At 37.8% G+C, this 16514-nt stretch overlaps 1 protein-coding gene across 5 annotated transcripts in view; it reads left to right on the top strand.

Annotated features, from left to right (window-relative positions):
* The window catches only part of LOC109437491 (S-adenosyl-L-methionine-dependent tRNA 4-demethylwyosine synthase TYW1), a 237210-nt gene that overhangs the window by 32023 nt on the left and 188673 nt on the right, over positions 1 to 16514 (top strand). For 4 of the 5 annotated variants that reach the window (XM_074328473.1, XM_074328478.1, XM_074328475.1 and 1 more), the window contains exon 7: positions 12908 to 13030. In XM_074328473.1, coding sequence (XP_074184574.1) covers positions 12908 to 13030 — 123 coding nt within the window. The remainder of the gene's footprint in view (positions 1 to 12907; positions 13031 to 16514) is intronic. The other variant, XM_074328474.1, reaches the window with a different exon arrangement.

Raw genomic sequence — 16514 nt, 5'->3', positions numbered from 1 at the left:
TTTCTTTCAGTGTAACTAATTTCATTGATCTATCAGTCTATCCTTCTGCCAGTACCTCACTGTAGATTTGTACTTAAATTTTGAAATCAGGAGTTCTCCAACTTTGTTCTTTTCCAGTGTTTGTTTTGGCTATTTGGGGTCCCTTGCAATTCCATGTGAATTTGAGGAGCAGTTTTTCCATTTCTGCAAAACACATTGTTGGGTTTTGAGAGGGATTGCATTGAGTCTGTAGATCACTTTAGAGAGTATTGTCATCTTAGTAATATAAAGTCTTCCAATGCATCAACATGGGATGTCTATTTAGGTGGGCTTTAATTTCTTTCTTCAATATTATGAGTTTTCAGTGTCCAAGTGTTTCACTTTGGTTAAAATTTTTTCTTAAATGTTTTATTTCTTTAAATGCTATTGAATTTTACAGTGGTCAGAGAATATATTTTGGATGATTTTAATCTTAAAATTTATTGAGACTTGCTTAGGGCCTAACATATGGCCTGTCCTGGAGATTACTCCATGTGCACTTGAGAAGAATATATAATCTCTTTTTTTGGGTGGAATGTTCTATATAAGTCAGTTAGATCTAATTAGATTATAGTGTTAGCGCAGTCCTCTGCTTCCTTATTGATTTATCCAGTTGTTCTAACCATTATTGAAAGTGGGGTATTGAAGTCTTCAACTATTAATGTAGAACTGTCTTTTTCTTTCTTCAGCTCTATCAATTTTTGCTTCATATGTTTTGGGCACTGTTAGGTGCATATGTTTGTAATTATTAAATCTTCTTGATGTGTTAATGCTTTTATCAATATATACTATCCTTTGTCTCTTATAACAATTTTGACTTTAAGTTTATTTTGTCTGATATTAGTAAAGCTACCCCCACTCTTTTTTGATTACTATTTGTATGAAATATCTTTTTCTGTTTTTTGACTCTTAATCTGTTTATATTTTTGGATCTAAATTGGGTCTCTTGTCTACAGCACAGAGTTGGTTCCTGTTTTTTCAATCCATTTACCTGTCTCTGCCTTTGAATTGGAGAGTTTAAACCATTTTGTTTAAAGTAATTACTGATAAGGGCTCACTTCTGTCTTTTTATTATGCTTTCTATGTATCGTATGTATTTTTGTTCCTCAATTTCTCCATTACTGCCGCCTTCTGTGTTTTATTGATTTTTTTTTTTGTGGTATGCCCTTTTGATTTCTTTCTCATTTTTGTTTCTGTACATTTTAGTTATTTTTTGGTACAGTTGTCCCTTGGTATCTGCAGGGAATTGGTTCCACGATCCCCTATAGGTACCAGAATCTATGGATGCTACAGTCCCTTAATATAAAATGGTGTAGTATTTGCATATAACCTATGCACATCCTCCTGTATACTTTAAATCATCTTTGGTTACTAATAATACCTAATACAATGTAAATGCTGTGTTAATAGTTGTTATATTTTAGGGAATAATGACCAAAAAAAGTCTGTGCATATTCAGTACAGAGGAAACATTATTGGCCTAAATACATGCCAGCAACAGTGTAACGCTTTTTCAAATATTTTTTGACTGTGGATGCAGAACCTGGGGATATGGAGAACCGACTAGTTATCCTGGGGATTGCAGTCAACCTCTTTGACTTATAAGACTCTATTTGAATTAATAAACTTCAGTATACAAAAACTGTGCTCCTATTCACCCCTGTTCTCTTCCCCTCTATGTTGTTGTTACACGTTACAACTTTATACATTGTGTTCCCATTAGCATGGATTCATAGTTCATTGTTTTATGCATTTGTCTTTTAATTCACATAGATTAAAAAAAAGAGGAGTTACAAACCAAAAATACAATAATATTGGCTTTTGTATTTACTTATGTAGCTCTCTTTACCACTGTTCTTTCTTCATATAGCTTTGGGTCTTTATCAGATGTCATTTTCATTTCTGCCTGAAGGACTCTTTTTAGCATTTCTTGCAGGACAACTCTTCTGGTAATGAATTCCTTCAGTTTTTGTTTATTTGAGAATTCTCCATTTCTCTTTCAATTTTGAAGGATGGTTTTGCTGGATATATAATCCTTGGTTGACAGGTTTAATCCTTGGGTTTTTTTTTTTTTTCTTTCAGGGGTTTAAATATGTCATCCCACTGCCTTCTGGCCTTTGAGGTGAGGTACCTGGTGAAAAATTAGCTGTTAATCTTATCTTTTTGAAGATCCTTTGTATGTTAAGAGTTACTTTTCTCTTGCTGCTTTCAAGATTCTGTCTTTGTCACTGTCTTGACAGTTTGGTCATAATGTTTCTCAGTTTGGTTCTCTGAGTTTATCTTTCTTCAAGTTCATTGAGGTTCTTGGATGTGTAGATTCATGTATTTTATCACATTTGGGAAGTTTTCAGCCATTATTTCTCCTATTGTTTTTGCTCTTTTTCTCCTCTCCTAAAACTTTCCTTTTTATATGTTGGTATGGTTGATGGAGTCCTACAGGTTCTTTGGGCTTGGTTCATTTTTCAGAATGGTCAGTTTCAACTGATCTGTCTTTATGTTTGCTGATTCTTCTGCTTGCTCAAATCTGCTGTTGAAACCCCCTAGTGAAATTTTCAGTTCAGTTATTATGCTTTTCAGCTCAAGAATGTCTCGGTGTTTCCTTTTTATAATTTTTATCTGTGTTGATGTTCTCTATTTGTTGAGATGTTGTTCTCCTGTTTCTTCAGCTTTTTTTCTATGGGTTTCTTTACCTCTTTGAGCATATTTAGTACAGTTGACTTAAAAGTCTTTATCTAGTAAGTCCAATGTGTGTGTTTCCTCAGGGACAGTTTATCTTCAATTTCACCTGTGAATAGGCCATACTATTTATTTCTCTGTATACTTCATAATGTTTTGTTGAAAACTGTACATTTTGAATATTAAAATGTGAAAATCAGATTCTTTCCCCTCCTCAGAGTTTATTTTTATAGTTCGCTGTGGGTTGTAATTGTTTATTTAGGGACTTCTAAAAACTATTTTTGTAGACTGTATCTGTTGTCATGTGTGTTTCTGAAGTCTGTTTCTTTAGCTAGTGTTCAGCTAGTGTTTTGACATTTTCCTGGAATGTTTTTTTGAAGTTTCCTTTTTTTTTTTTTTTTTTTTAAGTTAAACAGCAATTTTATTTTTATTGGTGGGAAATAAGCTATAAGTATCATGGACTAGGAAGTAAAAGTCTTAAATTTCTCTTCCCCTACATCCACGTAAAAGTAAATATTTCCTTGCAAAGATATCTGTCATGTTTGTTTTATAGATATTGTTTATTTTATTTATTTATTATTTATTTATATTAGTTTCAGGTGCACAAAACAAAGTAATACTTATACGTTTATCATTTATATCCCTCACACTATGTCAATCCCCCTCCCCCCATTCATTATCCCTCTGACATCGCACACTATCCCTCTGACATCGCCATTACATTTCCACTGTCTCTATTCCGAATGCTGTACTCCGCTTCTTGTAAGTATATTCATACATACGTGTGTGTGTGTGTGTGTATATATATATATATATATATATATATATATAAACTTGTAGTTGACATTCATTATTGTTCAGCTTCAGCTTCAGGTGTACAGTGCAGTGATCAGGCATCTACATCATCCTTAACATGGTCTCCCTAATGAGACAAGTGTCCATCGGATACCCTACAAAATCTTTACAACATTATTGATTACATTCTCCAAATTAACTTTCGTAACCCCGTAGCAATCTTGTGGTTACTGTGAAGTTTCCTTTTTCTTAATTCATTGTTTACTTGGTTATAAACCTTTCACTAATTCCTAGAATTCTGACAAAGTTGGAATCTGTTGGTTTTTGCTTAATTTTTAGGTGTTTCTGTTGGGGACTAGGCCCTTGGAGTTACCTGCTCTGCCATTTTTTCTGACACCACTATTCTTAACATTTAAAAATTTTAAATTAAGAATATTTTAAAAATTAAGAGTGACGCTTGTATATTTAAAACCTCAGATAGTACTTATAGGCTTATAATTAAAAACTGACCTCCTTTGCTTAATTCTATCTAATTCTCAGTCTAGTTGTGTAGGAAACAGCTCCCTGGCCCATGCCGGTATTATGAGCCTTGAGCTCCCCCTGGCTGGGGCAGTCAGTCAGTTGTCGGTCGGCCGCTCACAGCAGTTCACGGCAGCTCTTACCTGCTGCCAGCCACTCAGGCTGGCTGCTGGCTGCTCACGCTGGCCACTGGCCGCTCCTGGCAGCACACAGCAGCCTGTGGCAGCTCACGCTGACCTCTGGCTGCTCACCCAGCTCCAGGGAGAGCTGTTTTTCACAATCTTAGATGTAGAGGGCGCAGTTCACTGCCACATGTGGGAATAGAACTGGCAACCTTGGGCGTGAGGAGCATGGCGCTCCAACCACCTGAGCCACCAGGCTGACCCTCATGTTCTTGTATAGTTGTATCACACTTTCTGATTAGACCATTGTTCATTGTTTCAATATTGTGATTGTGTACATATTCACATCTATCATACATACTATATTGTCACACTTTCATTCTTATACATTTATTTCCCTTAAGTTAATTGCTACATTTGCTTTGATTTTTCTATAACCATTACTATTCATTCCAAAATGCTTAACAGAACTGAAAATTGTTTTCCAGTATTGTGTAGTTTTTATTGAGTTCTTGGAAGCTTTCGTGAGTCATCTTCTGCTTCACATTGGCGTGTCCAAGCCTTTATGCCGTTGAACAAGTCTTGTGTCTTCATCCACTGTGATGCACAGCTTTACCTTATCTAGCTTCCTGGGTTGGATTCCCTGATTCTGGTGTCTCATATCTTCTTATTTCTTGGTTGACTCTTGTTTTTTGGAGTACATTCTTCAGTAGCACTATGAGAAAGGGTGTCTTGGATGTAAATGTTCAGATTTGTCATATCTGTATGTCTTTTTTTTTTTTTAATTTATTTTTTAATTTATTGGGGTGACAATTGTTAGTAAAGTTACATAGATTTCAGGTGCACAATTCTGTATTACATCATCTATAAATCCCATTGTGTGTTCATCACCCAGAGTCAGTTCTCCTTCCATCACCATATATTCGATCCCCATTACCCTCATCACCCACCCCCCACCCCCCACCCCTCTTACCCTCTGGCAACCACTAAACTATTGTCTGTGTCTATGAGTTTCTGTTTCTCATTTGTTTGTCTTGTTCTTTTGTTGTTTTTGGTTTATATACCACATATCAGTGAAATCACATGGTTCTCTGCTTTTTCTGTCTGACTTATTTCGCTCAGCATTACTCTCTCAAGATCCATCCATGTTGTCACAAATGTTCCTATATCATCTTTTCTTACACTTGAATAGTATTCCATTGTGTATATATACCACAACTTCTTTATCCATTCATCTATCGAAGGACATTTTGGTTGTTTCCATGTCTTGGCCATCGTAAACAAAGCTGCAATGAACATTGGAGCACACGTGTCTTTATCTCTAAATGTTTTCAGATTTTTGGGTAGATACCCAGGAGAGGGATTGCTGGGTCATATGGCAATTCTATTCGTAATTTTTGAGGAACCTCCACACTGCCTTCCATAACGGCTGCACCAGTCTGCATTCCCACCAACAGTGTATGAGGGTTCCTTTTTCTCCACAGCCTCTCCAACATTTGTTACTATTTGTCTTGTTGATGATAGCCATTCTGACTGGGGTGAGGTGATATCTCATTGTGGTTTTGATTTGCATTTCTCTGATGATTAGTGATGTTGAGCATTTTTTCATATGTCTATTTGCCATTTGTATGTCCTCTTTGGAGAAATGTCTCTTCAAGTCCTCTGCCCATTTTTCAATTGGGTTGTTTGTTTTTTTGTTGTTGAGTTGCATGAGTTCCTTGTATATTCTGGATACTAGCCCTTATCGGAGGCACTGTTTGCAAAAATCTTCTCCCATTCAGTTGGTGGCCTCTTTATTTTGTCAATGGTTTCTTTTGCTGTGCAGAAGCTTTTAAGTTTCATATAGTCCCATTCGTTTATTTTAGCTTTTACTTCCATTGCCTTTGGAGTCAAGTTCATAAAATGCTCTTTGAACCCAAGGTCCATAAGTTTAGTACCTATGTTTTCTTCTATGCAGTTTATTGTGTCAGGTCTTATGCTTAAGTCTTTGATCCATTTTGAATTAACTTTGGTACATGGTGACAAATAGCAGTCCAGTTTCATTCTTTTGCACGTGGCTATCCAATTCTCCCAGCACCATTTATTGAAGAGGCTGTCTTTGCTCCATTGTATGTTTTAACTTCTTTGTCAAAAATTATCTGTCCATATTTATGTGGTTTTATTTCTGGGTTCTCAATTCTATTCCATTGGTCCATGTGTCTGTTTTTCTGCCAATACCATGCTGTTTTGATTATTGTAGCCCTGTAGTACAAGCCAAAGTCAGGAAGTGTGATACCTCCATTATTGTTCTTTTTCTTAAGATTGCTTTGGCTATTCGGGGTCTTTTGTGGTTCCAAACAAATCTGATGATTTTTGTTCTATTTCTTTAAAATATGCCATTGGGATTTTGATGGGGATTGCATTGAATCTGTATATTGCTTTGGGTAATATGGCCATTTTAACTATGTTGATTCTTCCAATCCATGAGCACGGAATGTCTTTCCATTTCTTTGTGTCTTCTTCAATTTCTTTCAAAAATGTCTTATAGTTTTCAGCATATAGGTCTTTCACATCCTTGGTTAAGTTTATTCCTAGGTATTTTATTCTTTTTGCTGCAATTGCAAAAGGAATTGTTTTTTGTATTTCTTTTTCTGAGATTTCATTGTTAGTATATAGGAAGGCAATGGACTTTTGTGCGTTGATTTTGTAGCCAGCAACTTTACTGTATTCGTTGATTGTTTCTAATAGCTTTTTGGTGGAGTCTTTAGGGTTTTCTATATATAGCATCATGTCATCTGCAAAGAGTGATAATTTAACTTCTTCATTCCCAATTTGGATGCCTTTTATTTCTTTCTCTTGCCTGATTGCTCTGGCAAGGACTTCCAACACTATGTTGAAAAGCAGAGGTGATAGGGGACATCCCTGTCGTGTTCCTGAACGTAGAGCAAAGGGCTTCAGTTTTTCTCCATTAATTATGAGATTAGCAGAGGGCTTGTCATATATGGCCTTTATTATGTTAAGGTATTTTCCTTCTATACCCATTTTATTAAGTGTTTTAATCATAAATGGATGTTGTATCTTGTCAAATGCTTTTTCTGCATCAATTGATATAATCATATGATTTTTGTCCTTTATTTTGTTTATGTGATGTATCACATTGATGGATTTGGATGTTGAACCATCCTTGTGCCCCGGGATGAACCCCACTTGGTCGTGATGAATAATCTTTTTAATGCATTGTTGTATTCGATTTGCTAGAATTTTATTTAGGATTTTTGCATCGGTATTCATCAGAGATATTGGTCTGTAGTTTTCTTTTGTGCTGTCCTTACCAGGTTTTGGTATCAGGGTAATGTTGGCCTCATAAAATGAGTTAGGGAGTACTGTCTCTTCTTCAATTTTTTGGAAGAGTTTGTGCAGAATTGGTATTAGATCCTCTTTGAAGGTTTGGTAGAATTCACTAGTGAAGCCATCTGGTCCCGGACTTTTGCTTTTGGGAAGGTTTTGGATGACTGATTCAATTTCACTATTGGTGATCGGTCTGTTTAGATTTTCCAGTTCTTCATGGTTCAGCCTTGGAAGGCTGTATGTTTCTAAGAACCTGTCCATTTCTTCTAGGTTGTTGAATTTGGTGGCATATAGTTCCTCATAGTATTCTTGGGTGATCCTTTGTATTTCTGTCGTGTCCGTGATAACTTCCCCTTTTACGTTTCTGATTTTGTTAATCAGTGTGTTCTCTCTTTTTATCTTAGTAAGTCTAGCCAAGGGTTCGTCAATTTTGTTAATCTTCAAAGAACCAGCTCTTTGTCACATTAATTTTTTCTATTGTCTTTTTGTTCTCTATTTCATTTAGTCCTGCTCTAGTTTTTGTTATTTCCTTTCTTCTGCTGACCTTGGGTTTTACTTGTTCTTCTTTTTCTAGTTCTTTTAGGTGTAACATGAGGTTATTTATTTGGGAGTTTTCTTGTTTCTTGAGATAGGCCTGTAATGAGATAAATTTCCCTCTTAAAACTGCTTTCGCTGCATCCCAAAAATTTTGGTAGGATGTATTTTCATTGTCTTTGTTTCTATGTATCTTTTGATCTCTCCTCTAATTTCTTCTTTGACCCAGTCCTTCTTTAAAAGTATGTTGTTTAATCTCCATGTATTTGTGTTTTTTCCGCTTTCTTTTTACAGTTGATATCCAATTTCAAAGCCTTGTGATCAGAGAATATGCATGGTATGATTTCAATCTTCTTAAATTTGTTGAGACTGATTTTATGTCCCAATATATGGTCTATCCTTGAGAATGTTCCATGTACACTAGAAAAGAATGTATAGTCTGATGTTTTAGGATGAAGTGCTCTATAAATGTCAATTATGTCCATTTCATCTAATGTGTCATTTAGGGCTACTATTTCGTTATTTATTTTCTGTTTGGATGATCTATCCATAGCTGTCAATGATGTATTTAAGTCCCCTAGTATAATTGTGTTTTGGTCAATTTCTCCCTTTAGTTCTGTTAGTAGTTGCTTGGTGTATTTCAGTGCTCCCTGATTGGGGGCATAAATATTGATGACTGTTATGTCTTCTTGTTGTACAGTCCCCTTCACCATTATGAAATGTCCATCTTTGTCTCTTGTTATCTTTTTCACCTTGAAGTCTGTTTCATCTGATATCATTATGGCTACACCTGATTTTCTCTGGGTACCATTTGCTTGGAGTGTCAATTTCCACCCTTTCACTTTGAGTCTATGCTTGTCCTTGTAGCTGAGATGTGTCTCTTGGAGACAGCGTATGGTTGGATTTAGTTTCTTGATCCAATCTGCTACTCTGTGACGTTTTATTGCTGAGTTCAGTCCATTTACATTTAGGGTGATTATTGATATGTGAGGATTTCCTGTCATTCTGTCTTTAGTTTTCTGATAAGGCTGTGTCTCCATTGTTTCTTTGCCTTTTTGTTGTCTATTATTTTTGTCTGGTGGTATTCTATGATCTTTCCCTCTGTTTCTTCTTTTATTTCAGTATATATTTCAGTTCTGGATTTTTTTTGAGTGGTTACCCTTAAGTTTATGAAAAAGAAAGTTTGATATTTAGAGTATTCCATTTTCTTCAGCACGCTTACTTTCTCCATTCCCATATTCCGGTTCAGGCCTTTACTCTCCCCCTTTTTGAGTTGTGGTTGCCACAAATTGTCCCTGTTGATGGTGGTCGAATAGCCTCCTTTAGTATTTCTTGTAGTGCAGGTCGTGTATTAAAAAATTCCCTCAGCTTCTGTATGTCTGGAAAGGTCTTTATTCCTCCTTCATATCTAAAGGATATCTTTGCTGGATATATTATTCTTGGCTCATGATTTCTCTCTTTCAATAGTTTGAATATTTGGTTCCACTCCCTCCTGGCTTGTAGAGTTTCTGCTGAAAAATCTGATGATAATCTAATGGGCTTTCCTTTGTAAGTTATCGTCTTCTTTTCCCTGGCTGCCTTGAGGATTCTTTCTTTGTCGTTGATTTTAGACAGCTTCAATACAATGTGCCTTGGAGAAGGCCTGTTGGGATTGAGGTAACTAGGTGTTCTATTTGCTTCTTGGATTCGAGGGTCCAGTTCTGTCCACAAATTTGGGAAGTTCTCATCGACAATTTGTTTGAATATATTCTCCGTTCCTTTCTCTCTTTCTTCTCCTTCTGGTATGCCCATTATTCTTATATTGCTCTTTCTGATGGAGTCAGAAAGTTCTTGTAGAGTTCTTTCATTTCTTTTAAGTCTCAAGTCTCTTTCTTCTTCTATCTGTGTCATTTCCAGGTTTCTATCTTCGATGTCACTGATTCTTTCCTCCATCTGGTCAACTCTACTACCTAAGCTGGTTATTTCATTCTTAATTTCTTCTATTGAGTTCTTAATCTCCAGAAATTCTATTTGGTTTTTTAAAATTTCAATCTCTTTCGTAAAATGCTCATGCTGTTCTTTGATTGAGTTTCTGAGTTCATTTAACTGCCTATCTGTGTTTTCTTGTATCTCGTTGAGTTTTTTCAGAACTGCAATCTTGAATTCTCTGTCATTTAAGTCACATATTTCTGTATCTTTAAGTGCCTTCTCTGGAGATTTTTCACTTTCTTTCTGAGCTATCTTGTTGCCTTGGTTATTCATGGCGATTACTGGTTTACTATTTCTCTTCCTAGACATCTACAGGAGTGACTTCTGCAACAGGTTGATAGGAAGCGGTCTTTCTTTTGTTTTCCAGTACTTGTTGGTAGAATGTTTTATTATTTCTCCAACTGCAACTTATTTTTCTTCTCCCACATGGTAGTGCTATGTTTTCTCTGCACTATTCCAGCTTCTCACACAATGGGGGGATTCCCTGGGAGACGGGCTTCTCCTCCGTTAATAGTTCGTCTAGGTCACAGGGCGCAGTGTCCCGGTGTGTATGCGGAGAGCTTTTGATGTTCCAAAGTTCTTCCAGCTCCTGATTCAGAGCCCGTTTGTTTCAGCAGTTCTGTTTACTCCTGCAGGGATCCGCCCAGGTAGGTGGGGTCAGGGGCAGGGTGAGTTGTGAGAGGTGGCCCAGAGCAATGGCGGTGACCACCACCACAACGGTCCTGCTTCCACAGCTCTCTCCCCTTTGCCGGAACTAGTTGGGCTGTGAATTTGTGTCTGCGGTCCACAGTTCTCAAAACAGCAAATTTTCCTTTGTTTTGATCTGATACTGCTACTGTTTCTCTTCTAGCACAGGGCAGGTGGCGGCGGGGCGAGCTCTGGGAGGGTAGGGAGGGGGCGGCTAGTCTCAGTGCCTAAGGCTCCGTTCTCTGCTCGGCAGTGCGGGCTTAAACTACTGTTTTCAGCCTTCTTCCCTCAGTCTTTTCTCCGAGGTCTCTGCCGTGAGCGTTGGGTTCAGCCGTGTTATATGCTGTCCCCTCAGCCCTGTGGAGCCCTGGCGGAGCCCTAGCAGTCCGATCTCCCGCAGCTGCGGTAGTTCCGGGAAGCAGCGAGCTCGGCCCACTGAGCGAGGTCTGCGTCCTGCGCCTGCGCCCCTCCGTCTCTGCACTTGTCCCTTCCCTTCTCCCCCCACTCGCGCGAATCTCCCACCTGTAGCTGATTTCAGTCGGTAGTGGGCCTCTTCGTCTTGCCTGTCTGCTGTGCAGGGAGTCCTTTGTGGAGTTTTTGTTGTTCGATTCTTTGTAATTTCCAGGGGAGCTTTACAGAGGCTCACCTCACGCCACCGTTTTTCCGGACATCTATATCTGTATGTCTTTATCCTACTTTCGCAGTTGATTAATGCTTTGGTTGAGTATAGAATTCTAGACTGGAGTAATTTTCTTTCAGAAATTGAATGCATTGATCCACAGTCTTTTAGTTCAGTGTGTTGCTTTTGGAAACCCCAGTTTACTTTGGTTTTGAAGTTTTCTTATATAATTCTTCTCAGCTCCTCTCACAAACCTTTGAACCTCTGAATAAATTCCCTCTAATCATCTATCCTTTGTTCTGTTGTTTCCCCAAAGTTTTGGCCTTGTTTGTGCTTTCCTCTCTTGCAGAGAATATTTCTTTCTAGTTTATCTTTACATCAGGGATGCAGCCTTGTGGGGGTCCTCGCTTTGACTCTGGTCTTCTGTGTTAGACTCTCTTAGCACCACCTCCTCAGCTTTACCTGCTCTTCCCTTGTCCTGTATAGCTGCCAAAATAGGTTCTCTAGAGTTCAGCAGATACCTGTAAGCTCCATTTCTCACCTCCTAAGATTCTCTTTTTAGTTCAAACTTGGATTCCGTACATTTTTGTCAACACAGTGATAAATTTAAGATGATGCTTTTAAAATACTATGTTATTCAATTTTGGTTGTTTTTTACGGGAGAGTTTTTTAATGAAATTTCCCCTGCAGCTGGGAGCAGAAGTTCCAGTTAACTCTCACCCACTCTGTTTGGCTCTCTACCTCACTTTTATAGGTCCAAGGGACTTCATGTTGTCAAGCCTCATGGATATTTCTCTGTCTTCACTTTACTTGACCTCTGAACAGTGTTGGACATTACTGACTCCTTTGAATCATCTTCTTGTGACTTTCATGACATCATTCTTAGGGTTTTCTTCCTTTTTCACTTGGGATCTTCTCCATGTATCTAACCTCTACATGTTGGAGTCATTTAAAGCTTGGTGCTAGGTTCTGTTGTTTGTTGATACTTTCTTCCTGGATGATCATACATAGTTTCATGGCTTTAATTCTCTCTGTATGCCATTTATTCTTAGGTTTGTATTTCTCTAACGTCTATCCTAAATTTTGTTCTCATATATGCAGTTGCCCCTTTAAAATTTCTGTGTGGATGTCTAAAGCATTTCTTATTTCACAAATGCAAAATGGAGCTCTTCATTTCCACTCTCCCAGTCTGTTTCTCCCAAAGTCTTTCCCATCTTAGTAAACACCACCACCATCTCAGTTACTTAAAAAAGAAACCGAAGAGCCGTGCTTGATTCCTTTCTTTGCGTCATTCCTGCATTAATTCCTCACCAAGTCTGGTTTGTTCTTTGTCTAAAACAGCGGTCAGAAAACTTTCTGTAAAGGGCCAACCTGTAAATATTTTCAGCTTTGTGGGCCATATGGTTTCTGTTGCAACTATCAGTTCTGCCACTATATCAAGAAAGTAGCCATAGACAATATGTAAATAATGGGCTTTGATTTGACCTTCAGATTTGACTCGAGGCTGGCTGGATTTCGCTTGTGGGCCATAGTTTGCTGACCTCTAGCTAAAAGTATTTCATATCAAAATAGTACTTTCACAGTTGGGAGGGAGGGTGGTTTGTGCTTTGAACAATGTGTTTCTGAAGTACTGCTATTCCAGCAGGAGGGACCCTTTGAGAGCGCCAGTGCGGACGAGTCAGGTCCCGAGGACCAGCCGAGTGTCCCTTCTGTTGTCGACGTTGAGGACCTCGGCACAATTGTGAGTCGTGTGAGGAAAGAAAAGGTACTGTGAACTTGGGGAATGTGAACTTGAATCCTGCAGCTTGCTAAGCTCTGTCACTCTGTAGTAGTGTGGAGTCCATCTGAGCTCATATTAGACAGTTTTATTTCTTTGCCTCCTGCCTTGATAGTTTTATACCTTCTTGCCATTTTTACATGAGCTGTGTGAAAAATCTTCCCTTTCTGGCCCTGTGAAAATGAGATTATAGGATAGTCAGGGAAGGAGAGACTTCATTCATTGCTGTGGCTGAAGATGACAGGATGAAGAGCATGAGGTTGATTAGTGTGGAGATTCCAATTGCAGCTCTTGTGTAAAGCTGTGTCGCTGTCGCACAGATGGAGTGGCTTAGGGATGACGGCAGCTTGGCCTGCCGGTGTTGAGGTCAGTGTGGCTGGAGGTCCTCAGTATGTAGGAAATGTTAGTTTGGGACGTCAGTGTCTCAGTGACTACATGAATGTCAGAATGTGCAGTGCAGTAGATTTTATGCAAATTTCAGTGATCCAAAATTGAAATAATGTGTATGGTTATATAAAAATATAAAGTCTTAATTTATGTGTGAGTTTTGAGAAATGAGAATATTCTAAACTGAAAATGTATCAAGTACATAAGTGTTAGAAACAAAAGAAGTAAAACTATGGAAAAGTCCAAGAAAATCAATGATTGAATTGATACAAACTCAAATGAAAGGATTGAGTAAGGTAGCAGTATATAATAAGGTAAAAAGTCAAAAATCCTTTATATTTTTAAACAGTAACCTGCTAGAGGCTGTAGTGGAAGACTTCATTTACACCAGCCACGTGAAAGATCAAGAAGTACCTAGGAGTACATTTAGAAAGAAATACACTATGTGAGGAAAAGTTTAGAACATTTTTGGAAGCTATAAAAGTGCCTTGAACAAATGGAAAGACATTCCTGTTTTTAGATCTGGCTACTCAGTATTGCAGAGATGTCAGTTCTTTTAAGTAAATACATAAATTTGATGCAGTTCATTAAAAATTCCAGTGAATTTTTTTCTGGTGCTAGACTGGTTGATTCATGTGGAAAAATAAACATGCTACAATACTATTTTGGCAAAAATAGTAATGAGAAAGATTAGCTCTATCAGATATTGAAACTTACTAAAAGTTATCTACAATTAAAACTGTAATAGCTCCTGATGAGACAGATCAATGTAACAATACAATTTCAGGAATAGCCTCAGTAATATATGGGAATTTCTTATATGATTGAAGGTGGCATCTCTTCTCCCCAGGGAGAAAATACACTTTTAAGATAAATGATGTTGACAACTGGATAGCTACTTGTGAAAAGATGACATTGGCTCTGTACTTCACACATATATCAAAATAAACTCTAAATGGGTCAGAAATCTAAATGTTTTAAAAAAATATAAATAGTATAATTAAATGCATTATTCTATAACTTGGAGAAAGGTTTTCTATATGATTCAAAATCTAGAAGTAATAAAAGATTGAATTTATCAATGATTTTAAAAAAGATTTGCATGGCTATAAGCAAAATCAAAAGACAAATGATAAAGTGAGGGAGAAATCTGCCCCTGATAAAGAAGGGGTTAATTTTTCTACTACACAAAGCCCTCTTAAAAATTGAATGAAAAAGAATAGAGCTAAAAAATGGCAAAACACACGAATAGGCAAATCTCATAGAAAGGTATACAAATAATATTTTAAATATATGAAAAAAACGCTCAAATTAAAACTGCAGTGACATACACATCTCACCTATCAAAGTAGCAAAAAATTCAGAACTTGGACAGCACGCACACTTGCTGAGGCCCTCGGGCACCAGGCACTCATACCTCACTGCTAGGAGTCCAGAGTGATGCAGCCCATGTGGAGGGCCGTGAGCAGTCTGCCACCTTCACATGTATTTACCCATGATCCAGCAGGCCCGGTTGATGGATTTGCCATGAAGATAAATCTTCACAAAGACAGCATCTGCACAAGGTTATGCCTCGCAGCATAGGTAGCCAACAATGGACAGAAAAGCATGATATAGCCACAAGATCTAATGTTGTGCAGTGTGAAAAATAATAAGGTGTATCCGTATGCATTAATGTGATTTCCACGTGGTGTTGGATTTGATTTGGAGGCTGATGTGAACTTAAGATTTAAAAAAAAAAGTATATTTATTGTCATTATATTTACAAATTTATAATTCAGGTGTATGTGTATGTAAACAATATTTTGTAGCTGTCTTCATGGGAAGGACCTTTCATGTTCTGACACCAACTAACATCTAGTTCAATTCAAATGACCTGCAGTTCAATTCAGTTCTGACAGGTTTAGGGCATAGTCCTGCATGACTCCACTTCCCCACTTCAGATAGCAGCTGTAAGCCTTGTGGCCCCCCCCTGCATTTCTGATGAACTGGTTATAAATTTGGGGATTCTCATGGTTCCCTCAGGTTTGATAATTTGATACAATGACTCAGAACTCACTGTAAGCACTATACTTATGATTACAGTTTTATTACAGAGGATACAAATTAGAAACAACCAAATCAAGAAAACAGGGCAAGTTCTGGGAGTGAAGGGGTGAGGAAGAGACCCAGAGTTTCTGTGCTCTTTCCTCATGGAATCTGGGCCTTTCCATATCAGTGTGTTCATGGCTGGGAAGCTCTACTGAGCATGAGTATCCAGAATTTTCATCCAGACGTTTCATTATGTAGACAGGTTGATTATGTCATTGGTTATGTGATTGAATTCAATCTCTAGCCACATGCTCTGCTCCCTGTAGATAGATCCCACTGGCCCAAACTTGCATTTTTGTGGTTGGTCTTTCTGGTGACCAGCCCCCATCCTGAAGCTATCTGGGCCCCCTATGAGTCACCTTATTAGTATAACACTTAGGAAATGCCAAGGTTTTTTGAAGCTCTGTGCCAGAAACTGGGGGCAAAGACCAGATACCGTCTTAACTATGCCATAGACCTAGAAACAAACAAGCACTCATATCTTGTTTTCTAAATATCATTCCCCTCTGAAAGGAACCCAGGCTACTTGAAGAAATGGCTGATTCTTGGGTTGGGGAAAGTAGAGGAACATATGGGCCTGGACATCTTGTTGAGCAAGTAAGTCCTCAGTGACTGATGGAGATAGGTCAAAAGGACAGAGGACTCTGCTGAAAGGGTTTCCCACAGGCCAAATTTGGGACAATTTGAGCATTAAAAATGAGCCTAATGATTATATGATGAATATAATGGATTGTATTACATTGACTTAAAAAAAAATCAATCCTTGTGCTACACAGAGGGGAAGCACAGAAGCAAGTCTGCAGAAAGTTTCAAGGCAATTAACATAGAAGGTGTGATAGAATTAGAAGATCATCTGTTTATAATTCCCCTGGTGTAATTGATTTAAGCAAGGATTGAGTGAAATGCCTTTGGGGAACAGACTCACATAGTCGCAAAATATCATCCCAGAAACAAAACAATTTAGACATGCCAAAAATAAATCAGTGGGAAAAAA

This window comes from Rhinolophus sinicus, linkage group LG03 (genome assembly GCF_036562045.2).
Source record: "Rhinolophus sinicus isolate RSC01 linkage group LG03, ASM3656204v1, whole genome shotgun sequence".
In the NCBI taxonomy this organism is placed as follows: Eukaryota; Metazoa; Chordata; class Mammalia; order Chiroptera; family Rhinolophidae; genus Rhinolophus; species Rhinolophus sinicus.
This window is presented reverse-complemented; position numbering and strand designations above follow the sequence as displayed.